Source organism: Cajanus cajan, chromosome 8 (assembly GCF_000230855.2).
Source record: "Cajanus cajan strain Asha chromosome 8, NIPB_CcT2T_4, whole genome shotgun sequence".
In the NCBI taxonomy this organism is placed as follows: Eukaryota; Viridiplantae; Streptophyta; class Magnoliopsida; order Fabales; family Fabaceae; genus Cajanus; species Cajanus cajan.
Window position 1 is genome coordinate 6,924,406 of NC_138524.1, and position 16,557 is coordinate 6,940,962.

Here is a 16,557-nt window from a genome sequence, read left to right on the forward strand (position 1 = left end):
TCTAAAAAATTATTTATGACTAAATATATATATTTTACCATTCTTAAGAATCAAAATTCTAAAAAATTATGATTTAATCATAACTCTTATGTATGAAAAAAATTATCATATATCAAACATCCCCTTAAGTCTGTTGGGTTTAAATGAGGGGATGAAAGAGGATGGATTTTAATGGAATAGATGGAAAGAGTTAAAAAATTTGTTTGATTGAGAGGAGGTAATTCTTCTTTGGTTAAAGGAGAGGGAAAAAGTTTTAAGAACTAATTTACTTTTGTATCTTTTATAATTTTAAATTTAATAACAAATAAAATATTTTGGATATTATATTAGAAATATTTTAAAATCCATCTCCTCTCCTCCAAATTCTTCTCAATATTGGAGAGGAGTTAAAATTGAGTTAGGAGATTTTGCTCTCCTTTCTTCCTAAAAATTGAACCAAAAAAAGATTTTTTTAAAAAAAAATCTCTCCTCTTCACTCCATATCCCTACACTAGGTTAAATAAGAGAGGTTGTATTTCGGATTAAGGTTGAAAAACCAAACAAAACAAAGAGGACAATTACACCAAAAGGTATACCAGAATTTGTATATGCTCATATTTTTAAATTCTTTGCAGGGAGGAAACCTTTCAAATAAGTAAAACATAAATCCCTGATACGCAGTTACACACCTCGAGGAGGTTTGCAATACTTCAAAAAGCACAAGAATAAAAGAGGAGGACAAATCCTTGAAACAAAATTTTAAATGTTTTTCATCTATCTTTTTCTACCCTTATTTTTTCTGTTTGAAACTTCAACCCATCCATCATCTGCTTCACCTGAAACCTTTGGCAGAGGCCCATTTACTGGCCTGTTCACTGAATTCATGTTTGAGTCAGATGTTGGAATTTCTAGATTCATGTTTGAAGAATTATCATCCACGATCATGTTTTCATCATTATCATCATCTTGATCTGTATCGTCTTCATCATCATTTACAATCTAGCACATCATAAATGTCGTAACATTATTATTACATTAAAATTCAAGAGAAGTGAACTGTAGAAGATCATTCAACTGTTACTTAGGCCATATATAAACAAATGATAAATGTGTATACATCAACTAAACACGCTCAGTAAACGTGTAACAAATTGGCAATTATCATAATCTAGTCCCCGCCCATGTTAGGGGATCAAAAGAAAAACTGTTCACATTTTCCAGGGACGGGAGAACAAACAAAGGAGGTTTAAGAACTGGTGTATAGTATAGAGTAAAAAAGAAATTGTAGGAATATAAAGTGGGATTAAGTCCAGACACGAAGCAGTCCCTGTTTATATTATATTTCATAACTTCATCGAGTTTTAAAAAAATCATAACTTTCATCAGATTTATCAACATCACTCTGCACACAAGCAGCATGGTAGGTTTTGCCTTATTTCGAATTTAGAGAAATATAATGATTCTGGACTTATTTGTGTTCTGTAAATATATTCCATTATTCCAACTTGTACGACATAAAACAAGGATAAAACAGAAATACTAGAAGTACCCAAATAAATGCAAATATTATTGGTTGGGTCTGAGCAAGGGTCAAGACTTAAAATTGACGGGTAGTTTGAGAGGCTAGAAGAGAGGCACTACATGACATTGTGCATTGAGTGAGCCACACAACACTTATAAGAGTAACGGCAAAGTATCATAAAGGTGTAAAGGCCATTTCCCTTTCACGAGGATGGATCTATTCTGGTTATAAAAACAGTAAAGTTCCATGCTGGGCATATTGTGGCTGTAATTTACCTGCGTTACACGAGGATGGGCAGCTTGCTCAAGATTGGCTTTCCTGAGATCTTCGAAAGAACTAAAATTACCTTCTAAGAATTCTTCGTGCATAATCATTAGTTTTTCAGCTACCTACATAATCATGAATATGAAAAATAAGAACAAGTGCACATTGGTCACATTGCAAAGCATATATATATATATGAAGAAAAAAAAACAAGTTACTAGAAATGGAATATACAAAGCACAAAATATATTTGTAACTGGGGCCCGTGAAAATTAATATGATTCAGCACCTGAGACATAATTTAAGTTTGTCCATGTAACATCATATGGATACCAGAAATGTATTTAAAGCTGTTTCTTTTTCAATAAATGCATCCAAAGCAGTAGCGTTTAGGGGTACTAAAATCCTTCAAAAGAAAAATAAAAAATACAGGTAAGGAAGGCAGGCTTTTCAAAAAAGATACTGATACATGATAATGATTTGCATACAAAATTACTATACCATGTATCTTCTTTTCAAAAACTGAAAAAGATATTGCCTTGAAGTATGCTTAAAAAGGGGAGGAGGCGAGTGTAATGTCAACATAAACAATATTATCTCCTTCAACCTAATTGCAATATAGTAAAGAATGATATCTCAAACCTTGTAACCATGTATATACTAAATAGAAAAGATGTTAGTGGAGTTCAACAACAACTAATCATTAATGCAACGGTTTGAGGCCATCAAATTCAAAAGGAAAATTTATACCTCTTCAACGCTGCCATCCTCGACCTCTACATTGAGAGAAAGCATACCTTGATCCAGTAAGTCTTCTAAGTCATCAATATAAAGTGGCTCTGAACAGCAATAATAAAATAAATAAATAAATCAAAACAGATTTTCCACTACACACAATCGCTTTTTACAGTAATGGTGTTTTAAACAAAAGTGGTGAAGGTTAAACAAAAGTGATTAGTTGTGTTAAATGATATACCTTTGGATTGAGTGAACCAGGACAGTATCTCACACGCAAGTTGATCGGCTTTAACACGGGACTCCCGGCCACCCCATTCATTCTCAACAGCCGTTTGAAGAGCCGACCAGCGAAATAAAACTAAACCAATCCCTTCACTGAAAACTCCTATAGACTGTCCTTGAAGCCGTCGCGAACCCTCCATCCTTCTTTCAAACTCTCTCTCTGGTTCAATGTGTCACCAGAACACAACAAACCGTTTTATCCAAAGGGACCTGCATGAAGCATGGCCGATTGATGAAGACATACTTATAGGGAATATGAAAACCGCATATACGTGAAACTAGTATACCGGTGTAAGTCTATCTGCATATTGTGCAGTACTATTATTTTACAGATTTAATTAGGAGGCATTCGGTAAAAGAATTTTTTTTTTTTTCATGTCCGGGAATCACAAATCATAGGAATTATAACTCAATAAGAATGATTAAAACCATTTGGTTGACCATAAATGTTTGAGAATATTTGTAAATGTTACCTAAAAATCAAATATTTTTACCACATTAAACTTTTCCTTCTAATTTAGAAATGTTAGTTTCTTACCTCCCACACAAATAATTTTGTAAGAAACATCTGTAAAAAGCATTATTGGGAATGTTTCCAATAAATGTTATTTTTTAAATAACAAACCAACCATCAGAAAATAACATTTCCAACTTCACATTCTTGAGAAAGTATTTCCGTATACCAAAAGCCTTTATACAAAGAAAAATATTTAAAGAGGAAACAAAGTTTAAAGAATAAAGATCAAGGAGCACCTGCCCTGTAAAGGATTTATTCAAAAGTCAAAGTTAGTTATATTATGCTGCTACATCAAGACATGAAGGAGACAATATACAAAAATAATTCAAACAGAAATGATACATCTATATGCAGTACTCAAGGACCAATAAAAAAATTGAAAAGCATTGGCTCCTCGACAGGAAAAAAACAGATAAAAAAACAATTATGCTAAAAATCAACTGCAAGTTTTCTCTGGGATCCTGTCTGTGCATTTCTCCCTAATATTCTGTGTGAGAGGAAAAAAACTATTATAACACACATCAAATACTTAATTAAACTTTAATGCATAATCATATATAATCATAAGTTGAGTTTGGCATCTTCATTGAGACATTCACAGAAACAGGGAAACTGCGAAATTAGAACCAGTGGATCAGAAAATAACTCACAGAAGCAATAGCACTGAACAATAGACTGCGGAATTGAGAAAACAGAGTGTCAGAGACGACCGCAGACGTGGCGGAGAAGAGCTCCGGTGCGGTGTTCGTGCAGCAGTTTTTGGCCGGAGAAAGGTAGAAGAGGACGCAGCGATGCCAGATTCATGGCGTTGGGTTAGAGAACCTTGTTTTGGGGGCTTGGGTTTTACGGGCTTGGGTTTCAGAAGCCCAAAACGAGAAAGAAAAAAAAAACTTGACCCAAAAACATGAAAGTTGACCCAAACCTAATCTTGGTCTTTCAAATTAGCATGTGCTATATACAGTAGTGTTTGAAGAATAATATATTTTTGTAATTTAAAATTTAAGTTATAATGTTATATATCTTTTATTCTGTTTTAATTTAATTTTTATTTAAAAAATTTAACAGTGTTGACCAATTTTTTTTTTTCCTTTATTGGACGTTGGATAAGTTTCGTTGGTGGTTGCACGTTTGGTTTTATCTCTGCACATTTCTTCTTTTGCACGTTAATAGTTTTCGGTACAGTGGCCATATTTCATCATTTCATGTCATACTATATCTGATGCAGAAATATAATTGTGCAAAAAGATAATTGACAATAAGAAAAAAATTTATTATTAAAAAATTTATAAAGAAAAATTCTCAATATATTATTTGTGACACCCTTACTACCCCAATACATATATTGTAATAATGAAAATTTACAAATAAATTTTTTAATTTTGGTAAAAGGGTTCACATGAGAATCTTCAAAATTATCCTTCAATAACCACAATAATAAAAATGAAACGCAAGAGTTTATAAATTGTTTTCAAAAATAACATTTACAATTCCAATTCCAAATAAAAACATATGTTCTAAAAAAATCCTCTGCCCCGATGTCACAATATCAGAGCATCCCCACAATTCAACTGTTGGCATACTAGATGCCACTCGAAGCAGAATCTTCCTCACCTAAAACATCCACAATTTGTACGGTGAGAAAAGAAAACATCCATATGTAAAGCACATACACAATAATGTAATCTCATTACATAATGAAATATTTACAAGCATTTCCATATATCATAACTCTATCAATCATGCATCATTTTCACATCTCAATTACATCAATCCATCACCATCCACACAAATCTTACAATTATTTCCACATCCATAATTCATGTCAATCTCACAATTAACACTATGCCAAGACCTCGCCACATCTGACACAAGTGATACAAGTTAATTGTCTCACTCAACCCACACCAAACCAGGGTCACGCCCTCCCTGTAACATCACTTACCCAGGGGCCGTGCCATCCCTAGTCATTTGGTGTGAGGAACCACAATCACATTACAATCAATACAATCTCTTGCAATTAACCCTATGTCAGGGCTGCCATAAGCGACACAAGTGGTGGTGTTAACGGTCTTACTCATCCCACACCATGCTAGGGTCACGCCCTCCCTGTAGCACCACTTACTCAGGGGCCGTGCCATCCCTAGTCATTGATGTGAGGAACCACAATCATAATCATATTCACATCCATACAACGTCTCATCTCATAACTCAATTTCATACACACATCAAATAGGTCTAAAATAATGGGTTTCATACATATCAAGCAATTCACATTTTAAATCATCAATTTTTATCAAATAATATAACAATGATATTCATAAATTAATATAATAACCAATAGAATTAGTAATTTAATATAATTTCAGCATAAACAGTAAAACCCCTAATTGTTCCAAAACCTAGCTCATAGGCATTTTTCTACAATTTCGTTCTCTCTCCCAAATCATCATTCTTACAAATTGTTAGCATATTATAATCCTCAACACATACAGAATCTAATGGTATAATTAATTTCTCAAACAGAAATAATCCAATTTTTCCAAAACCTAACCTACAGGCACTTTTTTATAATTTCGTTCTCTCTCCTAGATCATCATTCTTACAAATTATTAGCATATTTATAATCTTCAACACATACAGAATCTAATGGTATAATTAATTCCTCAAACAGAAATAATCTAATTTTTCCAAAACCTAACCGACACTTTTCTATAATTTCGTTCTCTCTCCTAGATCATCATTTTTACAAACAAATCATATATTTGTTGTCCTAAATATATACAGAATCAAATAATGCCAATAATTCTTCAAACAGAAATAATTATAAAATTACTCATAATCCTAAAGGATTCTTCCTCTACCCAATTCCCTCATGTAACTCTACATATAAATAATTCCCTTTTTCCCCTGTACCTGGATACGTAGAAGCTGAATTTATACGAGATCTGGTTGGTCTCCCTCGCTGGGTTCCCCTCGGTCTGAAGCAGAAAGTAGAGGGAAAAGAAGAGAGAGCAGAGGTGTGCCTTTTCAGAGTGGCAGACAACTCAATTTATAGGCCTCAGACTTCGCCAGAACGGCCCGTTCCAATTTCGGAACGGCCCGTTCTGGACCCCAAAATCGTGGGCAAAAATCACACCCAGAACGGCCCGTTCCCAAACCAGAACGGCCCATTCTGGTTGCATTTATTACTCACAACTGTCGCAGCCCGTTCCAAGCCCGTTCCCACTTAAAGTATAAAGCAGTTTTTAATAGTCCAGAACGGCCCGTTCCAACTTGAGAACGGCCCGTTCTGGCCTACGAACTAACATACAATCTGGTAGTCTGGAACGGCCCATTCCAATTCCGGAACAGCCCGTTCCCAGCTACTAAATCACATACATTTTGGTAGTTTGGAACGGCCCGTTCCAATTCCGGAACAGCCCGTTCCAAGCTACTAAATCACCTCTATACCTTTTATAAAATTTACCAAAATACCCTCAAAAATAAAATAAAATTGAAATAAGAAAAATGGGGTGTTACATTATTTATCTCTCACGATATTCTTTAAGTATTGTTTTCACTCTTTCGCTTGAATCTAATTATTATAATCCTATGCATTTATTTATATTATAATATAAACAATACAAGTCTCTCACTATGAATGGTTAATATTAACTAAATTATTATTTTGATAAATAATTTATAACTATTAACTATATATAGAATCATTTCAAGTCATATTTGATAAATCTTCGCTCTAACTTAAATTTCATGTCATATAACTTTTAATATTCCTTTGTGTTGTTTCACCTACTTCTAATGCTAAGCAACATTTGTAACTTTAACTAAAGAGTTGCTAGACAATTTCTTATGATAAAGACAATTATTCTTATTGTAAATTTGCTGTCATCTTTAAGATTACCTCATCCGAGGTATTGTCCGCTTTGGTACTCGTTGGACCATCACGATTTTGTCATTTAAAATGTGTCTCGGTGGGTTAAGGAAGGAAGATATTTATAAACTACCCTTAACCTCGACTCCTAAGCGATGTGAAACTTTTAGGTATACCAGAACAACAACTATCATGCTTGCTTCTTGTATACCCAATATCGGTCATAAAATAAGTAAAGTCATTTATACCCTCACTTGGGTGATTGGTTCAATTCATATAATGACTTCTTCAATAGACACACATGGTCTTGTCTTCCTGGTAAGACAAATCCTTCTGGTTGTTGCATATAAATTCTTTTCTCTAAATCACCATGGGGAAAGGTTGTCTTTATATTTAATTACTCTAACCCCAAGTCATGTAGAGACGCAAAAACAAGGAGCACTCGAATAAAAATATTATTCACAATAAAGAAAAAATCTTCATTAAAGTCAATACCTTTTTTTTGTGTAAATCTCTTTGCAACAAGTCTTGCTTTGAATCTTATTCCATCTTTCTTCTTGAATGCCCACTTGCAACAAGTTTTCAAGTTTGATTCTCGTGAAGGGATTCAAACTCTTTTTTCATGGCACCATTTCATTGTGACGCTTTATCATAATTAATTACTTTACAGTTATGAGATATTCTTAACTAAAATATAGTTTTGCTTACAAAAGGTTTAAGTGATACTTTTGTAAAATATTGATTTATTTTCAAATAGAAGATGAGAAATATTTTTCAAAAACAAATTCATTAATCTTGTTTTGGTACACTAAGATAAAAGGTCAAAAAATAAGAAGAAAAAAAAGCTAACAAAACAAGCTACACTCTAATGAAACTTAAATTCATAGTGTCCACCACAAGTAGCCTTCCCAACAAGGTTTCCTCCCCGCAAGTAGCTCTAATGAAACAAATTCATGAATTTGAAAAATATTATCTGACATCATGTTTATTAGTCTCTTGATTCCTAAATTACTTATTTCTTGGTCTAAATTTGCTAGAAACCTAAAATATAAATCTCATTATTTTACTTTAGATGATTTATTGGTTTATTTGCATACTAAAAATAAAACGTTATCTTTTACAAAAGAGTTTTCAAAAACATTAATTTCAAGTTAAGGTTTGTTTAGTGAAAAATTTCAATAAACTTAAACTCTGAAATCCTAAATCTTAAACTTTAAATCTCTATAAAATGATTCATTTTTTTTAAAAAATAGTTTTAATAAGAGTAAGTTTAATCAACATTTATCTAAAAATAAAGTAAATCTTTTATTAACAACAATAGGTCAAAGAATAAAATTCAAGGGAATGAGTATTTTTTTGATGAACAAACCATTTTGGATTGTTTTCATCTTCCTTCTCAAAATGCATTTGATCTAATTATTTGTTTTATAAATAAAATTTAACTATAAATTAGTGAGTGAAAATAATTAAAATGGTTAGTTCACCCACAAATAAAGTAAAATAACTAATTCCCTTGAATTTTACTCTAACTTATTATTGTTAATTAAAATGTTTTTTTTAAAGAAAATGGAAGCTCTGATCAATTTTATTATTATTAAAATCATATTTTTTTTAAGGACTTTGACTTGGACTTATTGGAATTTTCACTTTCCTAGACTTGAACTTGAGGATTTTGAAATTTCTTTTATGAAAGATTATATTCATCTTCAATGCACATAGAAACAGTAAATCATCTAAAGTATAATAATAAGGTTATGTTTTAACCTCTTAGCAAATTTTGACCAAAAAATGGTGATTTAGAAATCAAGAATTAGTAAGCATGATGTTAGGCAAAAAAAAAAAAATGTTTGTTATATTCATGTCATAAATCTTAAACTATTTTACTATATTTTAATTCAAGAGTATCTCATAACTCCAAATATGTTTTAGTGTGACAAAAGACATTCAAAATACAATCATGGCATAATATTTTTTTTTGTCACTAGAAACATCACCAAGAACTAACTTGAACCCATACATTATAAAAGTCTTTTTCACATCTTCCATTTAGAATAACATAAAATAAACTCATTTTAGTAAGTCAGATTTTTATTTATTATTATCAGCATAAAAAAAAATTTACCATTAAATTTCTGTGGACTTGTTAAACAAAAACTTTAATATATTTATTACAGACATGTTAATAATAGACACATGATTTTTCTCTCTAATATTAATAAAAAACAAAACAAACATAAATAAAAAAGTCCTATTTATAAATAAATGGAATATCAACATAGCAATAAATACTTTGAATTAAAAACCAGAACCATCATTAACATGCACCATCACTTAAATAATTTTTACTCTGTCATATATTTACCATTTATTTTAAATGATTAATTTTTATGATAAATAAGTAAGAAATTTTATTGATAGTGATATCTAATTAGTTTAATGTGTAACATTATTTTATATTGTATACATAAAAGCTAGAATGATGCACCACCACAAGACTTTCAAGTGGGTTGACATGTGTAACTTTTTTAGCTTTTGTTCTTTTGCATTCTTCCCCCTAATATTTAGGTATGAGAATTAAAATAAAAATGCATTTTGTCAATGCGCCATCTTTTCATTCCGCTAGTCTTCAACAGAGTGATAATTAGGAAAGAAGAGCAATTCTACCGAGTTGAGGGGTCTCCATAGATTAGATTGCACTAGGGAAAAATAAAACCAATTAGATTAAATTATTTTTATAATGCTATTATCAATTAGTTTTGATAGAATTATAAATTTAAATATAGTATCAATTTTGTTTGAATTATTACCATCTATCTAGTCTAAATTACTTTGAATTAATTGATATTTTTCCATTCAAAAAGTATCATATATATAATAATATATTCATCAAAATATAAAATATAATTTAATTAAAATATACCAAATTAAAGTTTAAACTAATTTATGGGATATCTACCTATTAAGTGTTTAGCAATTTTTTAAAATTCATTATCAAATTTAAAACACGTGACAAACTCTAATAGAAAGAATTAAACTTGAGAAGAGTACTAGTCATTTTTTTATTTATAAATAAATATCAATAATTCAGCAATATTATACATGTATATATATAATTTAGTTTTAGTTTGATATTTTATTAGCATTTTAGTATATACAATGTAGAATATAATTCTTTATTGTGTATAAGTATAACTAAAATTTATGATAAATAAATATACTTAATTATATATATATATATTGTGTAATAATTAAAATTTGTAATAAATAAATAATTTTAAATATATAAATTATATTATAAATTATGATAAATAATTTATATTATAATATAAATTATTTTCAACTATTGATAATTTTTTTATTTAAAAATAATGAACTAAATATGAAAATGATATATTCAAAGAGATATACGAAGTTATGTAAAAAAAAAAAAAGGGAGAAAGAGATAAGAAGTTAAAGAAAATATAAAAGTGATACAAAAGGATAATCAATCATTTTTTTGAGATAAAATATATATATATTTATTTTCTAAATGCATAGTATAAGTATACGAGAATGATAAATAATATAAAAGGTGTTTTATAAATGTGTAAGTTATTAAAATGTGTGTTTTTCTCTTTTTATATGCATGTGTAAGTTATTAAAATGTGTGTTTTTCTCTTTTTATATGCATGTTGTGATGTTGTGATACATTTGATTTAAAGGGTGTTTTATAAAATTTTAAACTACTAAACCAAATTTTAGAATACAAAATTATGAATTATTTATAACATTCAAAGTTAATTTTATTTTAAGTGACAAACTATATATATAAGAAAAAAATAATAATATAACTAAAAGTGTATTAAATAAGTGTTTTTTATTAAAATAATAAAATAAAATTTATTGTTAAATACATCGAGTGACTAAATTGTTTCTAAGTTTATATATTTTTAATTTTATTTTTTACTTATGTATGTGCTTAACAACCTATCTTAACAAATAACATAATTGTATATCTAATATTAATTATAAGCAACATATTAATTTTTTTTTAGTTCTAATTATAAATATCAATAATTAGCTTTTAAGGTTATTCAAGGTTAAATTTTTATATGCCCTTCATTTGTTATTAACTTTATTTCTTAGGCATTATAACTAGTATTAAATACAACAACCACTTAGAGTAAAAGGGTGCATTTGAAATAAAATTTAATTTATGATAGAATAAATTAAAAGTAACTATATTAATTATTATTTTTTGTCTAATTTGTCATATATTACTTATAAGTAGGACTGAAGATAATGGTATTGCATGTTTTAAACTTATTTTTAAATAAAAGATTTTTAAATTTGCAAAAATTGAACCAATTTAAAAAATGTTTGTGTTGGTTTGGGTTGAATTTAATAAGACATCTAAAATACATGCATTAATTAAGATAAAATTTAGAGTAAATGACTAAATTAATCCCATAAATTATATGTCACTGTCCCTCAAACAAAATTGTTAAAAATGTAATATGCCATTTATTCGATTAAGTTTTTTTTTAACTAAGTTCTGTTTTTTAAAATGAATATGTCTACAGTACACAATAATTCCATGTGATATACATATGGTATATATGTGAAATGACACGTGTTACATGGGTATTATGTTTTACATATCATATGATTATAAAACATAATATTTACTTTAATTCCTAAAACTATAATATCATGTCACTTTAATCCTTGAAATTGCAACTCAACTCCACTTTAATTCCTAAAATTTTAATTTGATGTCACTTTAATCTTCAAATGTTATCATAATTTTATTTTAATTAAGTAATTATGCCTTAAATATTTATACAATAAAATAGATAATTAAATTAATATTATAAATATGATAAGAGTCATATACAATTTTAGAGACTAATTTAACTATTTACTCTAAAATTTAACAAGTGGAATAAATATTTGTTGCATTACCAACAAAAAAAATAATGCACCATGTTTAATTCATCATATGTTATATAGTGTTTAGTTGAAGACGGGAATGAAAAGAAAGAGAGACATTTAAAAAAAAAAAAATCTTTTGGTTCAACTTTTAGGAGGAAAGGAGAGTAAAATCTTTCCTAACCTAATTTTAGCCCCCTTTAATATATATGGGAGAGATTTGGAGAAGAGCCAGAGGATTTCAAAATATTTTTAATGTAATATCTAAAATATTCTTATTTTTGTTATTAAATTCAACATCATAAAGATATAAAAATAAGTTAGTTTTTAAAATCTCTCTTTCCCTTACGAACCAAATAAAAAAAATATACTTTTTATCTTCTAAATCAAACAAAATTTCTAACTCTTTACTTCTCTTTATTCCATTAAAATCCTTCCACTCCCCATCTTTGAAACAAATGAACTCTTAAAAAAATGATAGTTTAAAACGGCTAAAGAAAATAATTGTTTAATATAATGATAAAAAAATACTATCAATTACTAATTATAAATATTTTTAATAATATTTTTAAAACATTTATAATGAAAATTAACAAAGTTACTCTAAAAAGTTGCAATTTCTTGCGATTAGATGAAAATAATTTTATATTAGTAGTTCATATATTATTTATTAAAAAATAACTTGAACTTTTTTAAGGATATACATTCATTAATTAAGATAAAATTTAACAAGTGAAAATAAATATAAAAAAAAACTATACAAAACTACTTATATATATTTTTAATTTTTTTTTATCTATATCATTTTTTATGTTTATCTTTAAGTTAAATTTCAGTTTTTTCTATAAAAATTACAAGTGATTAAAAATAATCTTATATTATAATATAAATCATTTATTATGGATCTAAATTATAATTTATATGACAAAAATATTTATTTACTAGAAATTTTAATTATAATATAATTATATGCTTAAAAGTGTTTATTTAATATAAAAAAATTATCTTATGTATTATACAAACTAAAATACTAATTATTAAGGGGTCTTTTATTTTACTATTTTGATATTAAATTCGATTCTTACGGATAAAAAACCTAAAATACTAATTATAATTTATTTATATTAAGAATATTTATTAACTATAGATTTTAATTATTTAAAAATAAATATTTTTTTTCTATAAGATGTACAACTTTATAACAAACTGAAAAATATTAAATTTTGAATTTACATCTCACGCAATAAATTTTGAAATCTTTAGCTCCATATCAGCTATGCCCTTGGTGCTAGAAAGATAAAATCCACTTCTCCCCCACTAATCTGTTACTGTTATCTTCAATTATTGTATTTGAAAAAAAAATCTTGAAGGTATCCTAATACTAAATTAAATCCTAATAAGTTTGTTATTTGTTATTATTTTTTTTAAAAATATTCATATCTCAACACGTGAGTCTGTTGGAGTAAATTGTAACAAATCATAACAATTAACAAGAAGTACGTGATTGCGATTTTGTGGTTGTGTACCCTTTACAGTTACGATTTCAATGGGATTCAGTAAAAATTTTAGATCGCTATATATACACAGCGCATGGTGTGGGAGAAAAAAATAGTGTGATCATTTGCTTAGTTTTCTCTTGTTCTTTTGTTTTGTGTGATTGGTATTCTTGTGTTGTCATGGAGATTGATCTTACTCCCCAGTTGTCCAAGAAGGTGTACGGAGACAATGGTGGGTCGTACTATGCTTGGTCCCCTTCTGAGCTTCCCATGTTGCGTGAAGGGAACATTGGTGCTGCCAAACTAGCTCTTGAAAAAAATGGTTTTGCCCTTCCTCGTTACTCTGACTCTTCCAAGGTTGCATACGTTTTGCAAGGTCAAGTTATACAACTTTTTCTCTTTTGATATCGAAATTGATTCCTTTATTCCTTTTATGTTATGATCTACTTAAATCATGACTGGATTTTTTTTATGTAAAAAAAATCATGTCTTTATAGATTAATCGGTCTATCTTTTTAAATGAATGTCTCGGTTCTAAATTTGTTATTCATTTTGAAGGTTTTATGAATCAAATTTCTTCATGCACTGATTAAGACTCAACTAGATTTGTTTTTGATCGTTGTGCTCTCTCTGTGATACCGTATAATGTGCATACAAGATTCTTAAAATTATTGTCATCTTTGCTTTTGTTTCATGAACATTATTTTGTAGAAGATGCCCTTTTATTCCTGATTAACTTTTTGTCGATATCAAGGGGCAGTTCTGTCACGATTTATGATGTAGTTGCATAAAAAGTCTTAAATCCTTAGATGTTGCGAATCGTTTTTTAAAATCCTGGTCAATAATGTTTTATATTTTGTTAAGCTAATGTAATTGTCTAAATGAACAATAATATTTTAGGGGAGATGATGAACAATAACATTGATTAAGTAGGGGCCATTTTGGATTATTTAGTGATTCAGTATTCTGATTATTGGTTGATTTTTAAATGTGAAATGTGGAAACAGGTAGTGGAGTGGCTGGAATTGTGCTCCCAGAATCAGAGGAGAAGGTTGTTGCAATCAAGAAGGGTGATGCTTTGGCACTCCCTTTTGGTGTGGTGACATGGTGGTACAACAAGGAGGACACTGAGTTAGTTATTCTGTTCCTTGGCGACACTTCAAAAGGCCATAAAGCTGGTGAATTCACTGATTTTTTTCTCACCGGCTCCAACGGAATCTTCACCGGATTCTCAACCGAGTTTGTGGGCAGAGCCTGGGACCTAGAAGAGAAGGACGTGAAGACCCTTGTTGAGAAACAAACAGGGAAGGGCATTGTGAAGCTTGATGGGAGCATCAAGCTTCCTGAGCCCAAAGAGGAGCACAGAAAGGGCATGGCATTGAACTGTGAAGAGGCTCCACTTGATGTTGACATAAAGAATGGTGGAAGGGTTGTGGTCTTGAACACCAAGAACCTTCCCTTGGTTGGTGAGGTTGGTCTCGGCGCAGACCTTGTGAGGATTGATGGCAATGCCATGTGTTCTCCAGGATTCTCTTGTGACTCTGCATTGCAGGTTACTTACATTGTTAGAGGGAGTGGTCGTGTTCAGGTTGTTGGTGCTGATGGTCGCAGGGTTTTGGAGACTACTATAAAAGCCGGTAATTTGTTCATCGTGCCAAGGTTCTTTGTTGTCTCAAAGATTGCTGACCCTGATGGCATGGCTTGGTTCTCTATCATCACCACCCCAAAGTGAGTTTTTCTTACAATTTTAATAATGATGTTATTCTTTGGTTAGACATAGTTAATACACATACATTTTCACATTTTTAATGATATTATCCATTTTAAATTTAAAAAGTCATTCAAGAACATAGATAGTAAAAATACTTATTAGTAACATGCTTTTTAAGTAAAAAATATGTTTTAAAAAAGGTGTTACTCTTTGTTCATTGGTAGGTAGTTGTGAATGTATGCTGCATATGATTAAATTCTAACAATGGTTATTATGTTGTTGTTGTATCAGTCCTATATTTACGCACCTGGCTGGAAGTATTTCAGCGTGGAAGGCTCTTTCACCTACGGTTCTGCAGGCATCTTTCAATGTAGATGAAGGAGTTGAGAAACTTTTCCGTTCAAAGAGAACTTCCGATGCCATTTTCTTCCCTCCTCCAAATTAATCATACCTATCTAAACAGATGAAAATAATCTTCCTATCCCATAGAATTTGTTTATCTACTTGGAACAGTTTGAAATAGTCCGAGATTTCAGTTCATGTTTGAATTAGTAGAGTACTTTTTAAGTATATACATTTCTTTTGGGTCTGTAAGGAATTTAATACCTTTTGCCTTTTTTTTTTAATCTGATCTTTATTTTAGTTCACACAATTTTTATATATAGTTTTTATGTCATTTTTATTATATTTATAGTTTGTTTTTTTAACATTAGTTGGTTCTATAATTTCTTAGTAAGTTCATGAAATAATATGAGTTTTATTTTTTAATAAATTAAAAAATATTTAAAAGGATAATTATTAACTTAATATAAAAGTAAAGAACCCAAAAATGCCTCTTTTAGAGTATGGAAGAACAAAACAAATTTATAAATAAATTATAAATTAAATTGCACTTTTAATCTTTTATTTTTATAGATCTGTAATTTTTTTTTGTTTTTTATTTTTTTATTTTAAAATAATATATTTAGTTATTTTATTATTAAATATATAAAAGTTTTGTTTTATCATATATTAATTATTAAATTTTTGATGTTATTCGATAATTTATTATTATTTGATATTAGTTACTTTATATACATACTTTTATATGTTATTTTTTAAATTTTTTAAAGATGAAGAGATTTGGTATGCAAAATCTTGAAACTCATAAAGTCTATCAAAATCAGATAAAAAGTTCCATTCATTTATATAGTAGTTATGTAAATAGTACATTACAAATATAAGATATACACACCATAATTATAACTGGTCATCTCAATTCAAATA

At 28.9% G+C, this 16,557-nt stretch overlaps 2 protein-coding genes and 1 long non-coding RNA gene across 3 annotated transcripts; 1 reads left to right on the forward strand and 2 right to left on the reverse strand.

The window, feature by feature from the left end:
- Window positions 1–572: 572 nt before the first annotated feature.
- Window positions 573–4,148, reverse strand: LOC109798863 (uncharacterized). Its single transcript, XM_020359277.3, has 5 exons — window positions 3,953–4,148; window positions 2,742–2,995; window positions 2,516–2,604; window positions 1,777–1,890; window positions 573–978 (listed from the first exon to the last, which is right to left on the reverse strand). Exons 2-5 carry the CDS (start codon window positions 2,923–2,925, stop codon window positions 754–756), a joined length of 612 nt encoding a protein of 203 aa, XP_020214866.1. The 5' UTR covers window positions 2,926–2,995; window positions 3,953–4,148; the 3' UTR covers window positions 573–753.
- Window positions 1,967–2,509, reverse strand: LOC145950886 (uncharacterized). Its single transcript, XR_014428717.1, has 2 exons — window positions 2,267–2,509; window positions 1,967–2,171 (listed from the first exon to the last, which is right to left on the reverse strand). It is a non-coding gene; the product is annotated as an uncharacterized LOC145950886 (long non-coding RNA).
- A 9,520-nt stretch (window positions 4,149–13,668) lies between the features above and the next one.
- Window positions 13,669–15,978, forward strand: LOC109799008 (glutelin type-D 1). The gene is made up of 3 exons (XM_020359479.3): window positions 13,669–13,956; window positions 14,588–15,308; window positions 15,583–15,978. The coding sequence occupies exons 1-3, from the start codon at window positions 13,761–13,763 to the stop codon at window positions 15,734–15,736; spliced, it is 1,071 nt and encodes a 356-aa protein (XP_020215068.1). The 5' UTR covers window positions 13,669–13,760; the 3' UTR covers window positions 15,737–15,978.
- The last annotated feature ends 579 nt before the right edge of the window (window positions 15,979–16,557 follow it).

What these genes read in the sequence shown, in the direction of transcription:
- LOC109798863 (XM_020359277.3), bottom strand. Translation starts at nt 2,925, where the DNA reads ATGGAGGGTTCGCGACGGCTTCAAGGACAGTCTATAGGAGTTTTCAGT. An exon ending in AGGATGGCAGCGTTGAAGAG is followed by an intron (nt 1,891 to 2,515) that starts GTATAAATTTTC and finishes ATGATTATGTAG; the next exon opens with GTAGCTGAAAAACTAATGAT. An exon ending in CCCATCCTCGTGTAACGCAG is followed by an intron (nt 979 to 1,776) that starts GTAAATTACAGC and finishes ATGATGTGCTAG; the next exon opens with ATTGTAAATGATGATGAAGA.
- LOC109799008 (XM_020359479.3), top strand. Translation starts at nt 13,761, where the DNA reads ATGGAGATTGATCTTACTCCCCAGTTGTCCAAGAAGGTGTACGGAGAC. An exon ending in GGTTGCATACGTTTTGCAAG is followed by an intron (nt 13,957 to 14,587) that starts GTCAAGTTATAC and finishes ATGTGGAAACAG; the next exon opens with GTAGTGGAGTGGCTGGAATT. An exon ending in TCTATCATCACCACCCCAAA is followed by an intron (nt 15,309 to 15,582) that starts GTGAGTTTTTCT and finishes TTGTTGTATCAG; the next exon opens with TCCTATATTTACGCACCTGG.